General features: G+C 50.9%; 3 protein-coding genes across 3 annotated transcripts; 2 read left to right on the top strand and 1 right to left on the bottom strand.

The window, feature by feature from the left end:
* Positions 1 to 2352: 2352 nt before the first annotated feature.
* Positions 2353 to 3786, top strand: POX_h09469 (uncharacterized protein; the record flags this gene model as incomplete). The annotated part of the gene is made up of 2 exons (XM_050118223.1): positions 2353 to 2370; positions 2455 to 3786. The coding sequence occupies 2 exons, from the start codon at positions 2353 to 2355 to the stop codon at positions 3784 to 3786; spliced, it is 1350 nt and encodes a 449-aa protein (XP_049965010.1).
* A 1973-nt stretch (positions 3787 to 5759) lies between these two features.
* Positions 5760 to 12838, bottom strand: POX_h09468 (uncharacterized protein; the record flags this gene model as incomplete). The annotated part of the gene is made up of 7 exons (XM_050118222.1): positions 5760 to 8142; positions 8199 to 8814; positions 8874 to 9483; positions 9740 to 10176; positions 10861 to 12484; positions 12548 to 12634; positions 12698 to 12838. 7 exons carry the CDS (start codon positions 12836 to 12838, stop codon positions 5760 to 5762), a joined length of 5898 nt encoding a protein of 1965 aa, XP_049965009.1.
* A 4102-nt stretch (positions 12839 to 16940) lies between these two features.
* POX_h09467 (uncharacterized protein) lies at positions 16941 to 20015 on the top strand (the record flags this gene model as incomplete). The annotated part of the gene is made up of 4 exons (XM_050118221.1): positions 16941 to 17084; positions 17260 to 17391; positions 17487 to 17955; positions 18034 to 20015. The coding sequence occupies 4 exons, from the start codon at positions 16941 to 16943 to the stop codon at positions 20013 to 20015; spliced, it is 2727 nt and encodes a 908-aa protein (XP_049965008.1).
* Positions 20016 to 20654: the final 639 nt, after the last annotated feature.

Here is a 20654-nt window from a genome sequence, read left to right as displayed (position 1 = left end):
TCTTTAGTCAATCTTGGCGAATTGTAACGTGATTGGCTGAACGAAGAAATGACCTCGACGGAGCTCCGAGTAGTCAAAGTCGCCGCTGGATCTCCGCGGTAAGCCCTGTCATGGAGAGGGAGAGGAAAAAAAAAGGATATGTATTTACTTGTTGAGTTCTGAGTTTAGACTCTGGAGCGCAGAGAGACCCGTCTGGAGCGCATAGAGAGTCGCGCTGCGGGTTAGAATTTTCGGAATCTTTAGGCCGAGCAGCGCAGAAGAGTTTGGAGGATGCCAGGTACAGGTCAGATGTACAGTGCTTGTTATGAACCGTGTCTCAGTATGACGAGGTCGGGTTGCCTCGTTTGTCTTTTTGAGGCTAGTCTGAGGCTGGGGTGAGACGAGGTCTCATATCTGACGAGGGCCGTCGGCCTTGGATAGGTACCATCGTGGCGGGCGACGTCTCGCTTGAATCGAGACTCCAAATGCATCCAGCGGCCGGACGAGGACAAGAATAGCGCTGCCGGTGTGGCTCATGACAGAGGGGCTTTTGCGTCTAGCTCAGCCACGGAGCAGCAGCAGTATGTACGTTGGAGGGCTGGTGGGCGTACTTCCTGTCTGTTGATCCATGTCCGAGGGACCTGGATGGTTCTTCAGCGACCGGGCACCAAGTGCTGCAGTGGACAATTCAAATGGGGGGAGAAAAAAAAGAAAGCACAGAGAAATCGCTGTTGTCGTCGAATGGAGAACTTGTGCTCATTTGATTATACAAAGGCTACTAGACTCGCTACACTTGCAGTGTACTTTGTGTGTCGCCCTTTCACACGTGTAAGAATCCGATGCTTAGGTAGGAGTAGTGATCCTCCCGTTGTCTGTCGAGCATCAACAAAGAGACCCCGAAGAGATCGACAGCCTGCTTGACCATCTCCTCAATTTCAGGGATTTCCACACCGAGTCAGCGTCCTTCCGAGTCAGTTACACTATCCTGACTCAAATCCCGCACTGCGTTCGTCGACTTTTTCTCACCCAGCCGATCTCCCATTCGCATGACCCACTATCATCCCCGCGCCACCCTTTCGGAAACGATTGCCTTGCTGATCACTCAAAGCGAAGCCATGGACTGTTGGGCATAGTCTATCGCGATAGCACCAGTTCAACCGACCTTTGACCTTGAGAACCCTTTCCTTTTCGCAGATTGGCAGTCTCAAAACATTTGGAAACAAGCGCGAATCATTTCAATTCTTTTACTTCTCTCATAAAGAAATCACCAGCACGGTACAGTTAAATGGTCTGATTGGGTAGACAGATGGGCGCGTGAGAGGCCAAGGCGCCGTAGGGGACCAAGACAGATCCAATCAGATGGAGATACTAGCCACTCCCTCAAGATCGCTCGCTCGGTGGAGCTGCGCAGTGGACTCGTACAGGCGCAGAGACGGACGAGTCCGAAAATTGGAAAATAGAGAAGGCCGGACACAGACATTCAAAGCTGGCTTTGATGTCAGGCAATTCTATTCATCCTGCCACCTCATAAATGAGTATCTACCGTAAGACGGTGCAACCGCGGTCAATGTGTGTTCAGGGAAGACGGTGATGTCTGTGTCTGTGTGATGTGCAGTCATGTGCGGCGTACCGCCTAAGTCGACCACGCATGTACCTCCGTCCAGTGTGATTAGCCCATACAGATGGCGGGTACCTCCACTCCCGTGACCGAGCCAATTGATCCCGCCCATTATTGTGTCCCGAGAGCCGTATCAACTTCAACAACCATCACCGAATTATCCAGCCATCAGGCGGCGCTCGTCCCCCCCCGTCACAGTGGAGTCGGTGCGGTTTCAGCCTCTGCAACGCAAGGAACCTCCTCCACACCTGATTGGGCCCATTGCCTCGTCCTGGCGAAAGCCGTTCCTGAGGATCTGGACAATCGCGGGTCGGAGTTCCTGTCTATCGCCGCACGATGGTCCAATGCAGCATGGCTGGACATATAGGTGAGACTCCGTTTGGTCCCTCCTGTCCCGGTCGCTGGGACTGAAGGGGGAACCTGGTGCACAAGGTGACTGGAAGAGAGCCCAATTTGTCCCAATCTGCAAGAAAAAAAAACCACCCACCGCGAGAGACAGACTGGGCTGGGTCTCCACCGCAAATGGAGTTTGTCTGCACCTGAACGGAGCCTGCTCAGGTCGGGAGGGGGTCCCATGAGACTGTCCAGGCAAAGACGTAGAGACTTGTTTGCTCATTTTTGTACATATACGACCAGGGTATTCTTCACTTGATTCCTTTTTTTTCTTTCTTTCTCTAAGCAGCAAGCGAGTCTTTCTCTCCTTCACATTCTTTTTTCCCTTTTTTTCGTGCTGTGCACTCCTTTTCTCAGCCACGATGTTCACTCTTCCACTCGTAGGTGTCTTCCGGATATTGCATGACCTCGACATGTCGATGCATTTAGGAGAGTGTCTGAGATGACTGACTTGCTCCTCCTAGATTCTGGCTGCTGGCAGCCTTCCCCTCATTTCTGGGGCTCCAGTCGCATACACCCACGGTCACTCTCACTTTCACTCTCGTGCTGCAGATGTAGCCCAAGTCAACGAGCTCGCGTCCCACCACTCCCTTGCGGGACGCGGCAGCAATCTCTACGCTTCGGTCTTTGGTGGTAACGGACAGGTTTCAGATGGATGGCCCGCCATGTCCCACTGGGTGTCGAGCTTTGATGATCTCTTCGAGAGCAACAAGGCGATCATGGGCTCTTCTTGCTCCCAGTGGGGCGTTCCCGACACCACTGAGAGCGAAATGGCCGACATGAAGAGCGCCATCACCAAGATTGCTGGCGAGTCTGGTGTCGATGCTCGCTTCATTCTGGCTATCATCATGCAGGAAAGCAACGGTTGCGTGCGCGTGCACACTACCAACAATGGTGTCGTCAATCCTGGTCTCATGCAATCCCACAACGGCAAGGGCAGCTGCAATACCGGCATCAATGCCCCCGAGAATGTCCAAAACCCTTGCCCCGCCTCCGAGATCGAGCAGATGATCCGTGATGGTACCATGGGGACGGCCGACGGCGATGGTTTGAAGCAGCTCCTTGCGCAGAACGGCGGTACCGACGACGTCACGGCCTACTACAAGGCCGCCCGCTGCTACAACTCCGGATCTATCGCTGCCAATGGAAACCTCGGCGCTGGCATCGCGACTCACTGCTATGCCTCCGACATTGCCAATCGTCTCCTCGGCTGGGCCGCGGGCACCAGCAGCTGCAACGACAACACGATCGGCTCGCTCACCGGCTCCAACTGGAGTGGCAGCTCGTCCTCGGGTAGTTCCAGCACCATGACAACCGCCTTGACCAACCCTACCGGTGTGACCACCGTCCTGCCCGAGCCTGCGGCACCAACTAGCACCAGCACCAGCTCAGTCCCCGCCGTTGTTCCCACAGAAGTTCCCTCTGCCGTCACCTCTAACCCTGCACCCACTGCCGATCCTGCTGTGACCTCCACTGTGACCATCGCTCCTGCTCCCACTGCCCCGGCCGCGACCTCGGCTCCAAACCCGATCCCGATCGTAACCTCGAGCCCGGCTGCGACTTCGTCCTCGACCTCCACCACTCCAACCACCAACCCTACCACGTCGGAGGTCCCACTATACCCATATGCGATCACCACTTGTCAGCAGTGGTACTCGGTTGTCGAGGGTGACTACTGCCTGAAGGTGGAGCAGCAGTTCGGCATCTCTGCATCGGATCTTCAAGACTGGAACACTGGTCTGGATGACGCTTGCACAAACCTCTGGAAGGGATACAAGTACTGTGTCAAGGCTTGAGGTCTTTTCACATCCTGAATTCCCTGCCAAATTTTTATCTCCCGCATGATCTCTCCTTGATGACTCACTCTTGACCAGAGATTTCTCGTCAGAGATGAGTCTCTCTTTCTTCCTTCCCACCTGTCTATCTCTTACAAACCCGGTGTTTTTCCCTCCATTTTTCACTTCGTGTCCGGTACTGAGGTCTCTTTCTTTTTTGATCGAGGTACTTGGATTTTTTTTTATGCGCATCTTGCTCCGCTCCTTCAAAGGCTGTGCCTTTGAACAACGTCGGTCCTTGTTTGCTTTACATTTCTTAGAGAGAGAGAGAGCATGTTTGGGAGGTCCGTCCTCTACCCAAAAAAAGACACCTTTACCTCCAAAGACAATTGGCACGGTTTACTCATTTTCCTCATGTTCAGGGAGATTTTTCATTGGGAGCAGCAACCGTATCTGTTTCCTTGATGGACTGGTTTCCTCTCAAACATACCGTTTGCCGCTCCTGAGGAAGAACTTGTTGGATGTGTGGGGCATTCAGTGAACCTGCCAAAACGAATTGATGATTGCATTTCCAATATACTCCTGATACTTTTCTTGATTACCACCGACCTCTTTTGGTGGCTTGTCTGCTCTTTCTGTAATCACTCGATGTCCTTTGCTACGCGCGTCGAGTGTTTGCCTGTCACCCACTTGAATCGGCCATCTGCCACATAGTAGTCAATACATTTCTTGCAACATGCAAAAATCATCCATTCATCATTAAAGCCTTATTGTCAGCCCACACTCACATTGTACACAGATCGGTGTGGACCAAATAAAGCCGCCCAAATTGCACTCCGATATTCAAAAGATTGTCCTCCAACAATAAGCGCTAAAACCACACCGACATGCTTATTCTTCCTGCAGAATCCGGATCCGGAGTGGGAACTCTATATGAAATATTAACTTAAAAGCGTCCGCGTGCACTTCTACCCGACATCTCTGCCCAAACGTGCAGGGCATGTGTGCATAGAAGACTACTTCAGCCTACGTCAGCCGCACGACAACATGAGGTTTCGGCGCTTAAGTCGCCGCATGCACTTGGACGAAACTCCTGTAACCTTGATGTTGACAAAATGTTTTATTTTTTGCTGAAAATGTTTTAGGCCTCGAAAGGTCATGCGTGTTCTTATGCACGGTCGTACGCATTCAGCTTGGCATTCGTCAGCAATCACACAATACAATATCAAATTACGACCCCGAGCTCGTCCCATCTTGCGCCTGATTAGATGCCGAATGAGCATGTAGCTGCAATACGATCCCGCGCATACCTGCCAGCGCTTCAAATCGCGCACAGATTTCAAGTTTGTGCTCGGTTTTCTTACCGAGCATCTACGATGTCTCAGGTCGTATACTTTGCAGTCCGACAACTTACATAGCTTGCGTCAATTCGTGATGGATTCGCAGGCGGGCGTACTATCTATTCAGCGCGTTTGAAAGATCTAAAAATCTCGTCAAAGATTGTGTGCGCAGGCGTGTATCATTTTCAAGATCTGATGTTATACAAGAGCTGAGGATTAGCGAGATAAGTCTGACCAGACTGTGGGAAAAGGCCCTAGAAAAGACATCGTCTTTTTCGGATGAGTACTTGGTTATGTGGGAGTATTCGAATTTGGACCGAGCTTGTTTGAGGGAAAACAGCCGCAGGAATTCTCTTCGAGATGGACATCCACCATCTCGATAGTTCCAGGGGAATGAGTGTGGTATGTTCTCTATCAATCTGTCATGATATTTTGCACCTGTCGATGAATTGTCGTCCTGGCTTCTGAGGATGGCGAGGAATGGTCAATGAAGACATGAAGACCATACTGTCTTTCGGAAATAGTCATGCCTAATGACTGATACCATTGTGAAATGTTCAAGCTATTTTCGTCATAGCTCTGCTCATATAAATGATGAATCGTGGGAATGCGAAATGTAAAATTCCAAGTCAAGACTCCTCGCTGATCCTGACTTCAGATCCCTGAAACTTCTTCGCCCGTAACAGCACCTTTGCTGACCAGATAGACGGCAATGGACTTGTCGAATTTTGACCGTGCAATTTGCAACACATTCCTGTATTCTTTCCAGCGGAATTGAAGATTGACGTCTGCGTCGACTTCCTCCACAAAGAATTTGACAAATTGCATGTTCTCCGCCTCCACGGCAATGCCGAGGGGAGTGAGATACTCTGCTCTATTGGATGGAAGAAAGTTCACATCTGCGCCACTGTTCTCGATCAAGTATTGAAGAATCTTCATGAAACGTCCGTTTGCAATTATATCGTACAAACAGGCCATATTGGCGGCGGCGGCGATCGCACTGCCATACGGGCCTGCAGGAAGCGAAAGGTTGACATCGGCATGTGCTTCTTCGACCAGATATTGCACAATGTCGAGCTGTGCACTGCATATAGCTGCAGCCAGGGAACTTCCATACTTCCCAACTTGAACAGGGAGATTGACCTCTGCGTTTCTCTCTTCCACTAGATATTGCACGACATCAAGACGCCCGCAGCCTGCGGCAGCGACAAGTGGACTTCCATAATCCCCCGCTTGAACCAGAAGATTGCTGTCGGCTTTACCTTCTTGAATAAGGAACTTGATCATTTCAAGATCTCTCGACCTCACAATAGCAGCAACGAGTGTACTGCCGAAATCCCCGACCTGAAGGAGCAGATTTGAATCGGCCTTGCATCCCTGGACAAGGAGTCGGACAACTTCGAAATTTCCATAAAATGCAGCAGCTGCGAGTGCGCTTCCATGATTTCCCGCAGGAAGCAGGAGATTTACGTCTGCTCTGCATTTTTCGACAAGGAATTGCACGAATTCGGGATTTCCATGACATGTAGCCGCGGTAAGTGCACTTCCGTATTCTCCAGCGTAGAGTAGGAGATTCACATCAGCTTTGCAGTCTTCCACGAGGTATTGCACAATTTCAGTATTTTTCCTGTATGCAGCAGTGGCGAGTGCACTTCCATAATACCCCACCTGCAGGAGAAGATCAACCGTTGCATGTGCCTTTTCCACCAGATACTGCACAACGTCAAGATTTTCCGAGTGCACAGCAGCGGCAAGCGCACTTCCATGACTTCCTGCCTGGAGTATAAGATCGACATTGGCTTGACACTCTTCAATGAGATACCGCACAATATCGAGGTTGCCCTTGCACGCAGCAGCGGCAAGTGCACTTCCATATTGTCCCACCTGATGGAGAAAGTCAACGTCGACGCCACCTTCTTCAACAAGATACCGGACAACATCAAGATTCCCCTTGCACGCAGCGGCGGCGATGGCGGTCCCATTCCAGCTCGTTTGAGGGAGAAGGTCAATTTGAACTCCAGCTGCGCAAACAAGCCGCTGTAAAAGGGTGACATTGTTGTTCACAGCGGCCCAATCGATTGCGTTACTAAACGAGACCTGGTCGTAAATCGTGCTTGGAGAGACTCCACATGAAACGAGATATTCGCAGAAAGGTAGACAATTCACTTTGGCGGTAATCTCGAGAAGACTTTGGGACCTTTCGTTTCTCCGATACGGGTCAATGCGCCGATTCTCGAACCATTTTCTCAAAAGCTCATAGAGCGAAAAAGAGGCAATTGAAAAAATGGGCGTGTCGTATGGGCTGAGGTCTTCCCTGAAGCGACGGAACTGCGGGGACTGATATCGCAATTTCCGCGGGGGTTGTCTGACCCAGCGAGTGTAGGAAGGACTGCTTTTGTCAAGGGAGCCAAGCCACTGTTTGACAAAAATCGTTTCCGGAGAATCCTCAGTTAGCAGGTTTGCGTAAAAAGGCCACTCTTCGCTGAGGTGGACTGAGAATTCATTCTCGGGATCAAATATATTCTCGTCAGTGGATGAAGATTGCTTGTACTTGACACTCGTAAACTTATTGAAACCCTCCGAAGCGTCGTAAATTTTGTGTAGGCTCTGGAAGCAAATGCGAACGCAGTGCGAAAGTGCGAAATGATAAGTAACGTGATGGCACTCGAAGTATTCACGGACTGAGAGATGCGAAAATCGCCATTTGCCAGCAGAATCAAGGACCAAAATGTTCTGGCAGATCGAAAGTAACGTACTTTCCCGCACAACATCTTTGGTACTAACTTGTCCATTTTCGCTGAATATCCGGACAGCCGTCAAGAGAACTCTGTTAGGCAGCGGATAAGGTGCGCACATCACCCATCTGATGGCATTTTCGGCAATGGTTTGCTCATGATTTTGGCGGGTCTGAATCTCGGAATAGATTTGATCGTATGTGTCATCCAAGCCTGGTGGAAGCTTTTGCAGCGCTTCTTTCACAGCTTCTTTTGTATCGCATTTCAACACCTGTTGCAGTTGAAGAGCGGCCCAGAGAAACCTGTCATTCAATTAGTTGCTGGGAGACAAGGTCCACAAATTGGCGAAGAGGCGTACATTTTGTCACACTTCTCCAGGATGCCGCTGATGATCTGGTCCATTACTTCATTCACTTCCGACTCGGGGTTTCTTTTCTTGAAAGCCTCCACCTCTTCTTCAATGTATTTCTGAATATCAGCTTTGTTGTCTTTGGAATTGATTTCAATGCTCGGGATCAACTTGAACATGCTGGCGATGTTGTTCTCGGGTCTACTCGAGACGAAGAGCTTCACAACACTATGGTCCCTCGTTTTGCATATGAGGTCATTCAGATGGTCTATCAGAGTGATGAGCTCCTCGTCAATCATTTCGTCCAAAGCATCAAGAACAATGAGAGTCGTCGAGTACAACTTGACAGACTCCAGAAGCTGCTCGTCACATCCTCGAAAGCCGAGTTGAGAGCCCTCATTTATGCTTTGCGCCCTGGCTTCCCGGAGGCTCTTTCGGATCCCTTCGCCATCCGTTATGGGGGCGGCAAGCTGACGCACAATACTTCGAAGGACAGGGAGGGCCATGCGCCGGTCAGATTCGTCCCTTTTGCAGAAGAAGAACGCGAACCCTTCTGTCGGGGATTTTCTTGTCTCCTTGATGTTTTTGATCAAGGCCGAGGTCAAGAATGTCTTGCCAGTGCCAGCTACATGGCGACATAAGATGACCGCTCGGAAATGAAATTTGTGGGTCAAAGAGACTTACGGGTTCCTTGCAACCAGAGGATGCCGGAGGATTCACAGTGCATCCACTGCTCTACTTTTTCGTCCTTGGGCAGCCACTCGCCGGTCCCTGGTTTGCGTTTCTCGTCGATCTCATCATGGTGTCGACCATATTGGATCTTGGAAATCCATTCAAGAATATCGCGCCGTTCTTGCTGATGAACTGACTGCACCAGCTGATCAAGGGAGTGTCTGATTATATGAAGATGCTCGTCGGCCGTTTGAAGATACGTCCGAAATTGAGTACCATAATGAGCATGAGCTGTGGCCTCACAGTACGAGGCCATCTTGGCCACGCTCTGTTCTCGATCTTGCATTTCAGATAACATCTCTGATGGCTTTTCCGCATCAAAGATTGCCTGACAAAATTGAACCACAGTGTTGCGTGAGAGACGTGTAGATGCGAGCAGAACATTGAGAATACACAGATAAAGATCGCGTAATTGATCGTGCAACTTGTCCACCACGTCTCTACGCCCTGTCCGCTCCACTGTGTAGATCTCATAGTAGACTTCACTGCAGAAGATGGCACCGGAAACTTGATCGACCACTGAGAGCAATGCGGCTTTTTCTGTGTCAAATGTTTGCACTTCCTAGTTGCAAGAGTGTCAGTCGAGGATTCCGGAAAACCGTCTTGTGTGATTGTTATTCGAGAAGTCTCGCATCCATGGCCAACAGACCGGGTTTAGAGTCTGTGCCCAAGGGAAAGAGTTAAAGAACAAGACTTGCGAGAAAAGCAGAGGAAAGTTTTCTAGAAAGAAGGTGTCTGTTTCCAGGACACTTAAGTGACATGTGCGCGTTAAATGAAAACACACCCAGTGCGTCTCAACGGTGGAAAACCACACCTACCTGCAATATCGAACTGATCACCGCCCACACACCAGCTCCAGGAGACGGGGAGAACTGTACAGCCACGTCCCCGATTTTTTGGGCCCACTGTACAATCTTGACGGTTGTCTTTCTTAGCGGGAATTCATAATTTCCGATCTTAACATTCCAATCCCTGGCAATGCTTTGGTCTCGAACTCTTTCAGCTTGTTGACGGAAGGATTTTAGCTGCTCGATCATGGACACTGTACAATTGGTGTCCATTCCCCGTTTTTGAAGATGCTTCTGCGACTCGTCTGACAGTCTTAGAAAGGCCTCTAGCCAGAGATCTCGCTTTCCAGTGTCTGTGATGCATGATGTCGAGGCCTTCGGTGATGCTGGGGCTTGCAGGTCCACAACTTTCTCGGTTGGGCCATCAGATAGAGAAGGAGAGGGGCAGGGAGAGGGGGAGTCTCGGCCTAAAATTCGGCTTGATCGTCTGGATGATGGTCCATGGGGAATATGGAGCCATTGTTTGATTTTCCTCGATGACAACATCCTCAATCGACGTCCTCGAAGAAAAAGGTGGGGATAGTCTCGATTTCTATTTTCTTCTTCGTGAGAAAATGGTCAGTCCCGAGGCAAGTGCACTCAGCATGGCAGGTTCCCCCGCGGCCATTCGGTCCCGTGACGGGTTCAGCCTCCTACATCAGCCGGCGCTAAGATTAGCCCGATTGTCTCATTGATGTGTATCAGACCATTGAGTCGAAAGCATTTTCCCTATAGCCGGCTAGGGTTGATATGTTGCAAACAGTCTGTCACTGTTCATGCAGAAACCACCCAGCCAGTGCGCCCAAACATTTTTCCGTGCGGAGGCAGTCTACTTTCCGCAATCGACACAGTTCCTCTCATGAACCCCGTTTGCCTCGAGAGTCCGATACCAAGATGGATCGAGCCTCGGGCGAAATCATGATTTCTTTTTTTTTGCGGGGTTCAAATGGCCATAACTAATGAGAGTGGATATTTTAACAACTTGGTACTTCACAGTGACCACGTACCATGGTCGAGATAGAATTTATTCATGTTCCGATTCCGATACAAGCTTTGTTGACCCAACGGGCGGCGGTCTTACCCGCAGAACACGTGCCGTCCATGTCACTCACCGTTCGCCTTGGCCAATTGAGATCGATATGCAATCTTTGCCAGCAGCGGTGCCATGCCAGCGTGGTTACACTCCGGCTGGAATCTTTTGCTCAGCAACGGGTGATTCTGCTCGGTATTCACGCCACTACGTTTCGACAAGCTGAGCCCCGGGGTCCGCTTCGCACAGCTGTGCTGTGCGTCTGCTCCGCGCAGAGCACAGATCTGATTCTTCTCGCATTCCCCAGAGCATGAAGATACTTTGTAGCCTCGAGTTCGTCTCGCCCAGTAATCATGAAAGACGGAAGAGTCCCGCTCCATCGCGACGGTGATGTTGTGCCAGAACGCGGGGGTGAGCTCAGCCGAGTCTGGCGTCGGAGGGGAAAGCTTGCTGCCATAATCTTTCTTTGCGGAGTAATAAGGCACCCACTCTGGCTTGACCTGGAAATCCGGCTTGGCGATATCGGCAATGTACTGGGTAAGGTCCATTACAGCAAATGTTTCGGGATCGACTTCGTAGACGCGAAACGAAGGCGGGCCCGATGTGGGCGTCATGGATGGTGCGATGTAGCCGACAGCTTTCGCAGTGTCGGAATTGCGGTTATTGTAGTCGGAGTATGACAGTTGAAAGGCATCCATGTGAGTGTGTCCGTAGAACAGCCCGGCAATGGTCGCCTCGTAGCGTTGAATGATCTGATCAAAGTAATGCGAGTGGTCACGAAAGTGGTCAACGTCTCCCGATGGGATGTGCGAAATCAACCAGACACGTTCGTCGGCATCCTCAGCAGATTGAAGCTCGCTAATCAGCCAGGCGAGTTGGCCGTTTGGATCGTACTCCATTGGCTCTGTGTATGAGAAGAAGTTGTACTTGTAGTAGAAGATGCTGTTGTAGGATATAATTCGGAGCCTGCCGTTTGGATGCACAGCAGAGTAGGAGCCGTATCTGTTCGCATTCTTAACACTGTCAGCGCCAGTGAGTGCCAGCCAGTCGGACGACAGGGCATCATATGCCCACTGAGGACTATATTTGCTTGGTAACTTGTTGGACGGGAGAAGGTTGAGCGGAGCGGTGTCGTGATTTCCCATGGCAGCATAGACAAGTCCAAGGTGCCTTTGCATCGTGCCGTAGGTGTTATTGAAGTCTTCCAGAACCTCGGCCTTGTCAACAAGCCAGACATCATGTGCGACAACATCCCCAGTATAGATTGAAAAGGCGGGCTCGAGGTTGGCGATGGCGGTCATCATACTCTCCTGCAGCCTCTCAGGAGGGTCACACTTGGTGTTTCCAAATGGACCACATGGGTCAGCCGTGACACCAGGGGCATCGTGAGTCTCGTAAGTGCGGCAGCAGATTGGCTTGGTACACTCGTAGTTGGAACCAGTTTCGTAGGACAGATCGACATGCGTATCGGTGAAATGAACGACTTGAATGGGGGCTTTACCACTCGGAGGGGGACGCTCTTTGGCTGGTTGAGCGGAGGGAAATTTCAAGTCATAGGGACGGACGTCTGGAAAGTCGCAGAGACCAACGAGTGCAGAGCAGAGAGTTTTGGCCGAGTGGGACCCGACGTGTATGTTTCCAAGGGCGTAGTACACACCAGGAATTTCACTCCTTATGATCCCGGCGCAGACATCTGGATCCTCAGCCTAGCAGTGGCAAATCAGGATCTGTCCTCAAGTGCTGATTTCTTTACGCCAAGCCAGACTTACATGACTGATATCACAGACGCCGATCAAGACATCCTTCAAAAAGTCTTCTCCGAATCCGGCAACTAGTTGGAGTCCCCCAAGCAATGCCTAAAACCGACGAAAAATCAGGATTCAGACGGGTCCGAAGCTAATATGTCTTCTGTTTCTTACCTGACATGTTCCACAATCCACGGCTTCCTTGAAATCGTTCCAAACATGCTCAATCCAGGTACCCAAGAGACCACCACTAGCCCGGGTACCCGGTAATGAGAGCAGAGGGATAATGAAGGCAAGCAGAGTAGCCGTCTTCATCTCGGTTCGCGCGAAGAAAGACAACTGCAGATGCTGAAGAAAACGAAGACAACACCTCATCTTTCCCCGACGGGCGATTGTTGACTCTTATTATAGACAGCATGTTGTCGATTTCTTGTCTATGTAATTCAGTATTGATCGAACACAGTGCACCTGCATGAACACTCATCCACACGAGCATTTGCCAAGCTAAGCGATGTTACCTTGTGCTCGGACCAGGGGGGAGGAGTTGACAGAGATCTGGCTAAGCGAGCGCGATGTTCCCCTTTCTTCAAGTCGTCTTTACAACTCAGTATTAGATGGTCAACGATAAGTGTTGGCCGTCGTGTCGGTCTCTTATTAGCATGCAACGCAACAGCGATAACGGTGTGAGCGAAACTTCGTCTGTTCGAGAGCGAAATGCCAACGCTAGGAAACTCGAATCGCCGGACTGGGTAGATATGACTGATAACATGATGCCTGGAAAGAGATCTTGTCGGATCTTATTAGAGCCCGACAGAGCGATCGCAAAGCCCTGTCGAGTCTTTCAGATCAAGAATACTGCTGATCTACCGAGGTAGCCAAGCAATTCAGGGCTGCCCTGGTCAGAGAGGAAACAAGTAGTGCATTATCAAAACCATCCGAGACTTTCCGTAGTGCATTGTTCTGTAGCAAATATCTCCGAGCCTATCAGGTGAAGGATCGTGATGGTCGTGGGTGGTCACGAGGCTCCAGGCGTCTAGACTTCACGTGAAAAAGAAAAGTAACCCAACAGGGTCGACATTCGTGTCCCTCGGGCCCTGACCCTGTCGATCCTCTGTCAGACAAACGTCAAACTTTGCAATTATGTGTCATTTCAAGAATATTGAAACGTTTGTGTTTCCTTGACTCCAGAGTCCCATTGAGGGCGGCCCCCATTTCCGTTAAAGTCCGCCGAAAGCACCTCGATAGGTGACGAGAGCGTCGAAAAGTAATCGTCAAGTAGCAGAAGATCCCATCCATTCGGTCCTCGCAATGGTTTTTCAATTTCTTCCCACATATGAGAATCGTATGTTGGAACCACTCAGCAAGCGGTGCTTGGGGTCTCAGAGAATCAAAAGTCATCCGAGAACGACGCAAAAGATAGATTACGAAGCAGACCTATTTTCGAGCCGAACTGGAACAGAGTTTTCCAAGTAATTCTTTTGAGGAAAAGATGAACAAAGCCCTTTTCTGTCATTGCCACCAACATTCATTGCAAGAATTTCCCGACAAGGTGATTGTACGGGCGCGGATCTTTTGCTCCGCAATTCCACGGGATTGCGCAACGAGGATCTCCGAGAACAACGGGGTCTGTTGATCACAGCCTCCCCTGCTCGTCGAATGAAACAATAATGTTCATCTGAACAGAGCGATCTCGGACTTGCCCCTCCCCACAAATCGACGGTGCAGATCATTTTAGGACAAAAGACACTGAAAAATGGTCCGATACCAGCCCCCCCGGTCTGGATGCCGTGAAAGAGCGCACGGATACCCGACCAAACCATGATCTGATCATTCTTCGCCCGCTTTCAGATCGTTGCTTCGACCGCGGACCGGAAGCGAAGATAGTTGGAACCGCTGAAAACTTAAAGTGCGGGGAAGAATGGGGGGGGGGGGGGGGGGGGGCACGAATCAGATCAAACTCCATCGCAGGTACTTGACTTATACAGTAGCATGGGCCCTAGCATTTGTTCTTCTTCGTTTGTTCCAGAAGGATGGCCTTTGCAAATTCCCTTGATATCATGGTAGAAACTCAATGCAGTCTAACAAAGGGACGCCTCTTTGGGTATAAAGACTCAAAGTTGGACATTTTGTCATTGGGGGATAAGCTTTTCCCCGGTCATGATTCATCACTTGCTTCCGTGATGGCGCATGATGATCATTGCGGCTGAGGGGAAGTTGTCACTCGCAGACAACTCGAAATCTCTAGTATCTTGTCATTACTCAAAGGACAATCAATAAGAGAGACCGCACTCATTCACCTGTTGGAAGTCCTCGTGGGCGGCATCAACCAATATGGAGAGGCTCGAACCATGTCCCCCGAAAGGATGGCGTAGCCTTTCAGTCAGACTCAATTTTTGGGCCGTTTGATCTGTGGCTGACCTATCAAAGGCTGAAAAAAGACACACATTCAGCCGGGCCACTGGTAGGTTCCCCAGATTGTTGATGTGGCTTGACGATGCACAATTTAAAGAAAGCACCATGAATTCGAATCGACTCGAATTCTTTTGAAATGCCGCGCTTTGACCCTGCGCGAGCCTCCTCTTTGAGGCGAGTATTCCTCCCCTTACGCGAATCATAGCCAGCTTCGTCCTGCGGATGCATTAAATTATTCAAATTGCTCAACGACCCAGGCATTGCATGTATGAAGTTGTTCCTATCGGCTGTTGCTTTGAGGATCCCAATGTATATACTACTTGAGTAAGTAGTATAACCCCCTTCTGGTGTATGCCTGCACCCCGTACCTTGCGGATACCTCCAACGCGCTAGTGCCGCTAATGACTCTGCCAAGCGTTCAAAAGTGCTTCCCCACGCGCTATTTACGCTGGAGGCAAGCCACATCCATTCCCGCGCTTTAGTTCGGATGGTCGGCAAGCGACAAATCTGTGCCATGCATGGACGATGGAAACCGCCTTGCTCGTCTAGTTGCACTTTGTTTATTTGTGTTTGATGCACTACGAGGGGGGAAAAAAGGGTGCATATCAACATCTCCTGTCAGTCCGACTTTGTCGATTCCTGCAGGATCTTCCCCGAGTGGTCGGACTAGGAGTGCGTCAGAGGGAGGTTGGCACACGGATGTGGACAGTTGAGTCAGTGGCGTTCACCCTGGCCCCAAGGACCAACACCAACGTTCCGCGCCCCAGTTCATTCCATGGTTCCGACTAAGGCATCGCGAGGCCGTTACGAAGACGTCCTCCACCCGATGATTGTTGCTGGTTTTGACTGGGAGTGAGGACGGAGCAGCACATACGAACCGAGAGATTCGATGTACTCGCCAAGATGAGCCACGGGGTCGGGTTGCAGAGGTTGCCGAGCGCGAAGGATGATCGCAACAACAACAACATTCAGATGCTTGAAGCGCGATGGTGACGTAGACTATCCCTCCCAGAAGCGGCTTAGCGACTCGGCGGCTCATTTCAAGGAAGTCTTGTTCACAATTGCCTTCTGGTCGGAGTCATGCAAAGGATCCGAGACATGGAGAGCTCCGGAGGGTGCCTGCTTCCTTCTCTCTTGATTGTCATCATATTTCTCATAATTGTGACTTTTCTTTGGATCTGTCACACCTGCGTGCCTGGAAATGTGGCTTGGTATCAGGTTTCTGAGTTGTCGGCACCGTTGCGGAGCGCGCACCACAAACGCCGGTCTTTACTTGGAGTAGTCCAAAGTCTCGCGCCGCAAGTAGCAAAAAGCGCTTATGAACAATAATCGTAATAAATAATAATATGAACCCAGAGGACTGGGCAGAGAAAAAAAAAGTTTGGGTCCGATCGGCGGCGCGGGGGGTGGAATGGATCCAGCCCATGGAGACGACCCCAAATAGTCAAGTGGAGTGAAGTAGGGAGAAAGACAGCGAGACAGCCAAAGCACCCAAAAAGGACCAGGCGACCACCGAGAGCCAAAACGTCACGATTTCCCCCTCCGACAACTCCCCTGTCATCCATCGTTCCTCATCTCTTCGACATCTCTTTGCTCCCTGCGACAACTCTCCAAATCGACCCTGAGCTCTTTGAAGAGACACACCAATCACGTGGACTGACACAACCTCCATACCTTTTGACAGACATATCCGTGTCTGGTCCCCGTATTCCTTGCGCTTCGCCGCATCCCCGAAGCGGGTCTCCTCGGACCCCAAATCCTGGATTGCACCGCTACCCCGGATTTGTCCAAACGCACCCTTCATACCGGGAGCACAACATCAACAGGTCTCCTCCGGAGAGACCATGGAGCCCTCCCAGGCCCTGTCACCAACGTTCCAATCTTCGACCGCGAGTATGCATCGATTGGCAAAAGCTCCACCCCTACTCTACTGAGGCTTGATCACGATTGAGGGAAGTCGCCCGAGGCATTTGCACCGCTGCGGTGCGCGCGACGCTCATTCAGCATGGACTCTCGCCAACCGGCGACTCTCGGAGTCTCGATCACTGTCTTCGTGCTTGCCACCATATTCGTCGCGCTACGGTTTGTGTCGCGGATCCTGATCGTGCGCAAAGTTGGGTTACACGACTATGTGATGCTTCTGGCGTGGGTATGTGTTCGTGTCGAATTTGACGGGTCCCTGCATTCATTCAGTGCCGGGTGCTGGGGTCAGGTTCGGCGATGGGTTTAACAGCCCTGCCGCCGACAAAGACCCTTCACACCAGCAGTACCTGGTACCACTTATCCAGGTGCGTGGGATGGTTCACTGACCTGCATCCTACTAGGTGATCGACTTTGGCTTCTCGTTCTCGCTGTTCTACTCGACCAAGTACGGGTTGGGGCTGCATTCGTCAGACATCCCAGACCAGGATGAATACCCCCTGAACAAGTCCAATTATGTATTCACCGTGCTCTATGTCAGTAAAATGCCTACCCAATTAAAGTCCCCACGTTACGCTCCGGGGATGACTCCGGGACACGTGCTGACGTTTCGCTTGTTTGCATACACTAGAATCCGGCGCTCATGGCCGTCAAGACCTCGATCCTCATATTCTACCTCACTCTGACTCGCAATCAAAAGGTTTTTCGCGTGGCCAATTATGTGACCCTCGCGGTCGTCAACGCGGCCGGCTTTGCGTTGACGATGGTCAATGTCTTTCAGTGTCGACCGTTCTCTGCATCCTTTGTGCCGGGCGTGCCTGACGGGGCTCAATGCATCGACATCGTCACTCTCTACCTCTCCTCGTCTCCAGTCAATATCATTACCGACCTCGCCATCCTTTTTCTGCCTATCCCGATCTTGACCCAGATGCGATTGCCCTTTAAGCAGAAGGCTATCTTGGTGGTGACTTTCAGTTTCGGTTTTTTCGTGGCCGTGGTGGATGTCATTCGGGTTGCGTTCCTGCAGCGAGCGGCAATTTCGCGGTCTTTAGCGCTGGAAGCTATCCATCTGCAGAACAACACGGCCGCCGATTTTAGCTGTACGCAATTCTTTCTCTCCACAGCAAACATTCTGAATCTATGGGTGACAGGTTGCTCAAGCTAATTGACTCTCGCAGATTATGCCTCGCTCTCCTTCATGTGGTCCGTCGTCGAAGTGAACATTTCCATTATCTGCGGCTGTGTCCCGAGTCTCAAGCCTCTAGTCACTCGTCTGATGCCCAAGTTGATCCGCGATACCGGGGATCTTTCCACAGGCCCCTGCAGCCCTTCCGCCGTCAACCAAAGCCCGGTCGCGATTCCCTCTCCCGCCGCTATACCCAGTCCAATCGAGAGGCCCGGAGTGTCACCATCGGCCAGTGTGGAGAGCAAGTCGTCACAGTCAGGAGGTGGGAGTATGTCTACACGCAGGAGAAGCCGACAGGCCTCGGATCAACCCATGGACATGCTGGATTTCTTGACCGAACCGGGCCATGCGATCGGCGATCTCGAAACGAATACTGCGACCAGTGCATCGTATCCACCCGACATCACCTTTTTTGACTTTGTCAATATGAAGACGCCGGCGAGTATGCTCAAGTTGAATAACCGCGAATCTATCGCCCCCATCGCCCTGGCAACACTACTGTTCTTCCTCTGGGGGTTCGCATATGGCTTGCTTGATACCCTGAACGCGCAATTTCAACAAATCGTCCGCCTCAACGCATGGCACTCCCTGGGTCTACATGGCGCCTATTTCGGTGGATATGTCGTTGGTCCCCTCTGTGTCGGACGTCCGGTTCTCAAGATATGGGGATTCAAGGCAACCTTCATCACCGGATTATGCATCTACGCCTGCGGGACACTTGTCTTTTGGCCATCAGCGGTGCTCACCTCTACAGTTGCTTTCACCATTTCCAACTTTATTGTGGGATTTGGGCTGGCCGTCCTGGAAACGGCAGCGAACCCATTCATCGCCCTTTGCGGCCCCCAGGAGAATTCGGAAATCCGTCTGAATTTCTCGCAGGGTGTGCAGGCCATCGGCAGTGTTGTCTCTCCGCTTCTAGCAAAGAAGGTCTTGTTCAAGAATGTCAAGGACGTGGCGTCTCTCGTGGACGTGCAATGGACATACCTTGGTATCGCTCTCTTCGATGTTCTCCTGGCAGTCGCTTTTTACTACTTACCTGTGCCCGAAGCGTCTGATGAAGATTTGGAGGAATTGGCGAACCGACGCAAAGACGACAATCGCACCAAAGTGATTGGCATCCCAGTGGTTTGGTGTACACTTGCTTTGGGTATTTGGTCTCAATTCTTCTACGTTGGTGGTCAGGAAGTCCTGTCTACCACCATTGAACGTTTCGTTGCCAATGCCAATCCAAACTCTTCCCTCACCCCGTTTGACTTTCTCACCATCGGACACAGCGTCTTCGCCGCGGGCCGATTCCTAGCTGCTTTTGGCCAATGGTTTATCAAACCGCGCTGGTTTCTGATGGCGTCGTACATTGGTGTCATCGTGTTTACCGCACTTTCGATGAAAACCTCAGGTTCCGCGTCTATCCTCATGACCATTTTCGTATACCTCTTTGAGAGTGGCATATTCAGCACTACTTTTGCCATCTCGCTTCGTGGAACGGCGCAACACACCAAAACAGCTGCCGCGCTGCTCGCTACGGCGATCGGGGGAGGGACGTTCTTCCCCTTTGCCGAATATGCCGTCTACCTGTCTCGTGGTCAGCCGTACTCGTATTCCGTCCTCGTCTCCCTCTTTGCAGCTGGTGCAATCTTCCCGCTCTTCCTCAACTTTGTGCCTGCTGCGCAAAAGCAGGTGGATCCAGTTCCTAATGAATATCTTCGTCGCCACCGGCGAAAGAGATCGAAAGCGTCTGTGAGCAAGCACCGGGAGAAGCAGAACCATGCTGTGGGAGGGGTTCTCTCCCAACCGCGCAGCGTCGTATCCGAGTCGGACATGTTGCCCGAGCTACCCACTCCTTCTGAAGCACATTTGGGTCCACGGGCACACGATAACGGGGATTCGAACGACAGCTCTCTAGCAAGCTCCCGAGACCGTTCGCAATCTTCTGGCCACGAGATTGGAAAAAGAGTGAGCTTTGCGGAGTCGTGATCATGTACAGGTCTCGTCCGACTGTTCTCCCTCCCCTTCCTTTATCCTCCTTTGTTTTCTTCTTTTCCTTTGCTCCCGGCTTTGATGAAAGATACCCCCTCATTTGTATGGTTCGTGAAGGGTTGCTGTTTCACACGTAGATGTGCGGAACTGTTGCTCTTTTGATATGCACATCCTGCTTTTTTGAGATCTTTTTCAATTATCTCTTTTTTTACTTGATAGCGCAGGCGTTTGGGGGGTTGCCATGATGATGGAGGCTTGAAAGCAGCTGTATAATTTTGTAAATATACATTGTTCTCACGATAAGGATTGCATACCTAAACCTCAAGACTCTTTCAATTTATGTCTTTTGCGAACTTCCCTTGAAAGTTACATTGACTTTACCCACGATGCCAAGGGGAATACCTTAACCATCTATTCAATACCTATCCAGATGCAGTAGTAGCCCTGCCAGGTGTGATAGACAGCCCGCATCTTGTATTCATGTTCAGACATCAAACTACCTACATGCGGGCGTAGGACCTACCAACACAGCCGGGAATTGATTTGATGCCCTTCCACTGTCCCACCACTGCCATGTAACTATCTCAATCACGGCAAGGGCAATCCACGCCCATTATATACATACTCAGAGGCCTA

This window comes from Penicillium oxalicum, chromosome VIII (assembly GCF_001723175.1).
Source record: "Penicillium oxalicum strain HP7-1 chromosome VIII, whole genome shotgun sequence".
Lineage (NCBI taxonomy): Eukaryota > Fungi > Ascomycota > Eurotiomycetes > Eurotiales > Aspergillaceae > Penicillium > Penicillium oxalicum.
Note: the sequence above shows the minus strand (reverse complement) of the source record. Positions and strands in the feature narration are given on the sequence as shown.